Here is a 7,424-nt window from a genome sequence, read left to right as displayed (position 1 = left end):
GGGTTTTTGCTTCGACTTAGTCATATTTTATGCAGGCAAATGCAGTTGCAACATAGAACTAGACAACAAGACGCATTACATGATTCACAATTGTGTTTCTTGTTAAGGTTCTTGATATAAAAGAGCCCTGTACGTATCCTCAAACCTAACGGCAATACTCAGAAGAAAGAATTGCACTTGGCATGAATTTGCAAAGCAAGATGGAAAGGAGCTATGCATTCTATATGTGGAACCATTGTTCTCCATTCAAAATGTTGATGTGTTAAATTCATTGTTCTTGTATAAGGTTTAACGGCAGAACCACTGAATACAATTCACCTTGTTAAAAAAAGATGAATACTCATTCATAGAGCTTGCCTGGATGTGAGAGAGAGAGAGAGAATAGAAGAATTTCTAGGGAAGAGAGAGAGAGAGAGAGAATAGGAGGATTTCTAGGGAAAAGAGAGAGAGAGAGAGAGAGAGAGAGAGAGACTCACTAGCATTGGAATATGTCCAAATTTGGAATTAAATAGTGGAGAAAGAATTTTTGGAAATCAAAATTCATAAATTCACTTTCATCACTAAGGCTACCTTTGAGGTAGGCCCAAAAAGCATGCAAATGACGATGGTACTCGACCTAAGAGGTATGCTTACAAAACGTTCTTGGCAAGTGCGATTGCCAAATTCGAACAAAACAGATGTTACAACTTACAAAATCTTGGATCGTTACAAATGTGGCAATTGCCTATTTCGGTTGCCCGTCTCTCCCCCTCCGCCTTCTCTACTTCTACAACCATGTGGATGCAGTTAAATGGACTGTAACTTAATCCACCTTTCAGTTTCATGGTCTCCTCTCCCATTCATAGGCACTTGCAGAAATTGCAGCTATGTAGATAGACTACTGATCCACAGCTTTCCAGTATCTCCTTCAAAAAAAATTGGTCTGCTCTGGAATACAACGGAAAAAATTCACAGCCGTGAAGGCGATGCATTCAGGCTCCAGATCTGTGACCTTTGTGTTCAAAACTCGGGCAGCCCATCGTTTTGCTTCCGTTTATTCAATGCTAGCTGTAGCTCTGTTACATCAGAAGTAGCTTCGACGGCTGATGAACAGCCTAAAAAGGAGGAAAGATTGTTCCCCTACCGTCAGCGTGATTATTTCGTTGTGAGGAGGAGCGGCTCCACCGCAGATGGACGGAAATGTACACGACCCGCAGCTTTCTCAGCCTGCACGGTAAAAATTCTCCCATGGCAATCAGACGGCATGCAAATTTACCTGTCTGAGAAATGCTTTCGATTCACAATGCAAACACAGTAACATAGGTATAACTTTGTGACACAAAATGGAACCCAAAACACACACGTTTCCTTTCTCTTCGATCTTTCGATAATTAGTCACACGACTCACCTCTATTTCCCAATCTGTGAAGTGGGTTATGACTGCGAAAGCGAGTAACTGAACGAAAGCTCCGGTTACCATTCCCATCAATAGTCCCTGCAAGCCCTGACAATTCGTCAAATATTTGAATTTTGAAAAAATGCGCACTTGCTTCAGTATCTAACGAGTTGAGATATGTAATATATGCGTGTGACTATACTACTAACGAGTTTCCCAAAGCCACCCGACGAAATTTCATCGTAACGAGCTTACAGTTTTAAAAACAAACCTTTCCCCCAAAATGGGCTACAAAAGCCAGAAGACAGCCCACTGGCATACCCACAACATAAAATGAACCTAGATTGATCCAAGCTCCCACCTTTTGCCATCCGGCACCTCTGGCAACCCCTGCGAAAAGCAGCAAATCATAAGAACCTGTGGTCTGAGTTAGATAACGGAGATCTGTAGTATTATACCCTCTTACAAAGCTGCGCCCAAATACCTGAAAGAACTGCCTGTAGACCATCAAATGTCGTTGAGACTGCTACGAGGGGAACAACACGTGCTACATATTCCACCACCTCCATTTCATCGCTATAGAGCAGTCCCCATGACTTGCGAATAAGGAGCAATATGGTGGCTACGGTCAGTGCCTCTGTCAATACCAGAGACAATGCCACATTTACAGTCGAACGGGCTGCTCGTGATCTGCCTGCTCCAAGTTCATTTGAAACCCTTGTGCTGATACAAACGATTAGAAGTGCCTTTAAAAATCGAGGATGCTCAATAGTTCTATGCAGAGAACAAAGGATATAGACTGCTGAAATGCAATTAGGAATATACACTGCTGAAATGCAATTAGGAGTCGCCTTTGCAAAATATTCGAATGCAGCAACACTAGTTGCAAGAGAAAAAACAGTCACACTCTAACCTGGCAGCAGCGCTAAAACCCATCGGAAACATGTAGATTAGAGATTCCGTGTTGATGCTGGCATAAATTTGACAAAGAAAAGTGTCAGAATAATATATATTTGCTGCAGACATTCTCAAGTCTTAAATATGGCAGACATAAAAGGCAGAAAAATATTCCCCGACAATCTCCAGCGTTAACATTTTCTCTCCAAAGAGGAGTGCAGCTTTAACATGGGACACCAGTACCTACCAGATTGAAATTGTTGCGGATTCAAGCTCTGCGTTGGGCAACAGGCCGGAAAGAATGACTAGGACCTCGTAGGACCACCACTCCAAACTGAGATTCAAACACAAAGACCACGAGATAAGGAGGCTATCATGCATAGTGAAAACCAGGCAAGAACTGAAGACGACCTCAGGGACATCAAATGTAGCTTCAATCAACTGAACAAATTAACAGCAAAAGATCTTTACAAGATTTGATGATCCATTACAAGCGTTAGAGGGCACACCAGATCATTGCAGCGGATGGGATTGCCAGCTTGAAGAACTCTTCCAAGTCCCTCAGAGCCTCCCATGACAAAGGAGCTCTACTTTTCTCACAGCTACGTGAAAATCGTACATAGAGAGCAAGAAGCGCTACATCAATCCAGTACGAGATGCTGTTTGCAAGGGCAGCCCCCTTGTAGCCGAGGCCTGACTTGAAGACCATAAACCAACAGATGGGCACATGACAGACGAGTGTTCCCAGAGAGATGAAGAGAAGAGGGGCTACAATGCTTTGTGCTTGTAGAAACTTAGCAAAGGGCTGTGATGTAGCAGAAGCGAACAAGGTGGGGATCAACCATACAGCGTAGGCTCCTGCTGTTCTTGAAATCTCTGGATCCTGCCCCAGCACCAGCATTAGCTTGTCTATATTGGCCCAAACAAAAGCCAGAGGCACAGCAGTCAGATTAAGTACAATAATTGCCCTCTGCATGTATATCCCCAGCTTCTGATACTGCCCAGCTCCATAAGCTTGTCCACACAAAGTCTCCAACGCAGACCCCATCCCTAGCTGCTCCCCATGAAAGCATAAAAACACAGACATCAATCTATCAAGTCTTGGCGCAGGCAAGGACCGAAAACCAGCGACTTCTGTTCACGCAGAAATTCTGCTTGCTGGATTCTTTACTTGGCAGTAGACTAGACAAAAAATTGCCTACCTGATGCCTGATGCGGAAAGGCGGAAAAATAAGGAATTCGCCATGCAAAGCAATAACGATTCTACTACTGTGTTTAAGCGGGGATTCGGGTGCAACTGAGAGCAAAAAAGTAAATTGTAATCTCTCTAACATGTTTTGAAATGGTTCCAGAATGATTTTCATTGATAATACGTATATTTCCAAGCCATCAGAGTAAAAGAAACTTACAACTACGCTCAAGCCTGTGACTACAGCGAAAGAGTTAGCTATAGAGGCGCCAGCAAGTTCAAGCTCTCCAAAATGTCCGACGAACATGACAGAGACCATCTGCAAGAGGAAGCTGAGTAGGTTGCCGACGATTAGCGGCCCTGCGAGTGAACACTGCAGCTTAACCTCTTTCCAATTGATACACCGATCAGCATCCTGGCTTATTTTGCCAAGAGAAGTCTGATCCTGATCGTCACGTCGGAAAGAAAATCGAGGGAAATCGTGAGAAGGCAAGGAATTCTCTGGAGTCTCTTCATCAGGCAGCAGTCGATACCCTTCGTTCTGATCACGATTGGAGGAGGAATGCTCCTCCATCGCATAAAAAATCCGTTGTAATCAGATCAAAGTATTCGAAGCTCAGGAGCATCCAACTTATCAATCAACCTGCCAAGATCCAACATCGGCTCAGCACAACGATTTGCGGTGAAGAACGGTTGAAATTCCGTTGTCGATAGATTAATAATGATCTTGCGAAGCCGCAAACAGGCTGTTCTCAAAGCCTGAAACGAAGATTCCCGACCCAAGACAATGCGACAAATTTTTTGAGCTCGAATTAGTTGCACAGGAAGAATGCTAACGCCCAAACAAAGAAAACCAGCACCCAAGGACTCTGAAATCGATGGTTTCGATCAATTCAAACACAATGTACTGCCCAAAACGAAGCCCCAAGCATTCTCAAAATTAGGAAAAAAACTCTGCCACGCTTCAAGCCGGTAGAAGAGTACGAATGGCCGGCCGACAAAACGAAAAAAACAGCACAAGAGCCAGCAACTTTGTACACCACCCTTGTGCTGTTGCGAAACTCCAAAAACAAAGGCTGTCTAAGATTAAAGCCAATTCCCGAAAACAGAAAGCAGCACCAATCGTAAAACCTACCGAAACCTTTGGCCTGTTGATCAATCGCAATCGAACAAAAGAATGGCAAGGGTCTATTTCGACGTCGTCGAGCACTGAGGAAGTTGAAGCGGCGAAGGACACGCTGCTTGTTATATATCGCCCCGAAGAAAGCATCTACAGGCAAAATTTGAAAGGCGGTGCAACGGAATCGGAAGATGGATGGCCGAGATCGTGAGATGAGATTCCGCTGTCGAAAAGAAAATGGTCGTGGTTTCGCGGCAGCATTGACCGTTGCACGTGAATTTGCCGGGATCTTTGAAGGAAATTCTGGCTTGCCCAACACGCCAACTCAACCCTCCTCTTTGACTCACGTGCAAGCCACTGCCTTTTTGCGTGCTCACCACACCATCTGCCCACTCTCTCCATGGACATTGGACCCATCCGTTTTGAATTGTTAAGCTCTTGTAGGGTAAAGGGGCCTATCTTTTTCATTGTGTAACGGGCTGCCCTATAGTAATTTTGATGTTTTTCAATATGTAAGGGCATCGCATGAAAGTAAATAGAGAAAGGATATAATTTTTCCAAAAAAAATGAGGAAAAAATATTAACTTCCAATACTAAAGGCAGTCTTTATTGTGTCATATTTAGACTATCTTAACTTTTCATAAGAGCTTGACACCTAAGCATATTTTCCCTTTTTCATGCCTCTTTATTGGGTCTTTCCATGGAGAAAATAGGGGAGGGTGCTGACATTTGAAAGGCACCCGCCTCTTTACTAGCCCCTTTACCCTAATAGTTGAGGGAAGTAGATTACCTTTTCAAATGTTTGTCAGGTGGCGAGAGTGTCTCTCTCCTTGAGGATTTGCACGTCTTAGCCACCTATTCATTATGGAAAGAAATACACACCTCCAAACTGACGCTAAAGCCCCTTGACAGGGCCTACTCCCATTGTACTTTACTTGAATAGCGAGCAACATGCAGAATTCACTTCAAGACAAAGTACTTGCTCTTGCTTTTCGCTATACAATGTCCTAGAGTCTCCCCTGTTCCCCACAGGCAACCTCTTCAATCATGCAGTAGGAACCTTAGCAAGAAAACCTTACATGCACCAAAAGCCTTCGATAAGCTGCTTTGCATAAAGACAAGATGTTGGGATATCATATCGCTAGAGTTATGACATTTGGCCTTTAAGAAGCACCACACACATTCTGACATGGCTTATGCTAGATAATCTTCATACAAAGAAGGAGTAAGATCTTCCCTTGTATATAGCACAACTAAGACTAATAGAGTTGTATGTGACCTTTGAGGATATAAGTAAATTTTATTTTCTTAATAAAGCCATGAGTTGATGGTGGTGGTTAAAAAAACTCTAACAAGCATTGATAAAAGTGCCAAAATTTGAAAAGTGAGGGAAATTTTCCGATAAACGACATGGTTGCTATTAGCATCGGCAATGCAAGTCCATTTATTAATAGAAATATCGACGTATAGGGAGAAATATTGATGGAAAAATCAACAATTTCCTTTTGATGCTTTCCTAAGCTAAATAAAAATTTCAACATATTTTGTGTCGAAAAGAGCATCGAAAATGAGGTGAAGAGTTGTAGTGGCGCACACACACGCACACACACACACACACACACACACACACACACACACATACACACATGCATGCATGCACGCATGTGCGTGCACATGCATGCACACACACACACACACACACACACACACACTCTCTCTCTCTCTCTCTCTCAATTGTAGCACAGACCAGCCCAGTGGTTGTCTGTAAATGAGTTTTGGAATAGTTTAATTGTTAGCTTAATTTCTAAATTGGACTGGCTTGGACTTAATGTGATTGTCCTAAACCAGCCTAATCTAGATGCATGACTCCAAGAATATATTGAAAGTTGCTTCATTTAGGATGGTATCTACAAAGTATATTTGGGTATTTTTATTTTTTGAAACAAAATTCCAATGCATCTTGGTTGAATAATTCGTGAGACAAGTACAAATGGTGTATAACTTTCATAGAGATCATGATAAGACCTTGCATCAAAGTGCTACAAGAATCAATGTCATCAGATTTCAAAAAGTAGCTCCACCTAAGACAAGAATCCATGTCCAACTAGCATCTAGAGTCGGCCAAGTCTAAATCATTAGCATAGCCTTGATTCATGAACCATTCTTTCTAAAAGCAATATTACTTTAAAGAATATTCAACATTCTCGTTTTGACCTTTTTCATAAGATGTATTTCATGTTTCTTAGGGATAGATAGTACTTTTCATGTGGCCACAATCGAGTCAACTAGTTTTGTCCTAATATTATGGAGAACTTTGCATTTGCACCTTTGACTCCTTAGTGTTGAAATCATTCCATGAGTAAAATATAGCATGATTCTTTGAACCCTTACAACTCTATTTCAACCTTAGCCTAGAGCCTCACACACTAGCTTAATAGCCTCATCCTCTAGGGTCTACCTCAACCCTAGGACTATTTATCAGCATCCCATGGTTAGTTAAGGATTACACACACACACACACACACATTTTTTTGGTAACACATACATGTACGCATGTGCGTGTGTGTGTGAGTGTGCACACACACACACACACATTTTTTTGGTAACACATACATGTACGCATGTGCGTGTGTGTGTGAGTGTGCACACACACACACACACACACATGCATGCCTGCATGCATGCACGCATGCACACATACATAGGACTATTTATCAGCATCCCATGGTTAGTTAAGGATTACACACACACGCACATGCACACGCACACGCACATGCACACACACACACACACACACATATGCGTGCTTGCATACATGCATGCATTCATAGCATCATAAATCT

The 7,424-nt window shown here is 42.5% G+C and overlaps 1 protein-coding gene across 3 annotated transcripts; it reads right to left on the bottom strand.

Moving 5' to 3' along the window:
• Positions 1-478: 478 nt before the first annotated feature.
• Positions 479-4,802, bottom strand: LOC147882145 (protein DETOXIFICATION 16-like). 3 transcript variants are annotated; one of them, XM_087401390.1, is made up of 9 exons: positions 4,597-4,802; positions 3,682-4,104; positions 2,782-3,326; positions 2,520-2,606; positions 2,289-2,345; positions 1,860-2,098; positions 1,647-1,765; positions 1,379-1,474; positions 479-1,196 (listed from the first exon to the last, which is right to left on the bottom strand). In XM_087401390.1, the coding sequence occupies exons 2-9, from the start codon at positions 4,033-4,035 to the stop codon at positions 1,095-1,097; spliced, it is 1,599 nt and encodes a 532-aa protein (XP_087257516.1). In that variant the 5' UTR covers positions 4,036-4,104; positions 4,597-4,802; the 3' UTR covers positions 479-1,094. The 3 variants fall into 3 exon arrangements, with proteins under 3 accessions (XP_087257516.1, XP_087257515.1, XP_087257517.1); XM_087401389.1 differs by lacking the exon at positions 4,597-4,802 and having other exon boundaries at positions 3,682-4,586; XM_087401391.1 differs by lacking the exon at positions 4,597-4,802 and having other exon boundaries at positions 479-1,206; positions 1,388-1,474; positions 3,682-4,584.
• Positions 4,803-7,424: the final 2,622 nt, after the last annotated feature.

Source organism: Dipteris shenzhenensis, chromosome 30 (genome assembly GCF_047967505.1).
Source record: "Dipteris shenzhenensis isolate YYH24624 ecotype China chromosome 30, Dip_SZ_1.0, whole genome shotgun sequence".
In the NCBI taxonomy this organism is placed as follows: domain Eukaryota; kingdom Viridiplantae; phylum Streptophyta; class Polypodiopsida; order Gleicheniales; family Dipteridaceae; genus Dipteris; species Dipteris shenzhenensis.
This window is presented reverse-complemented; position numbering and strand designations above follow the sequence as displayed.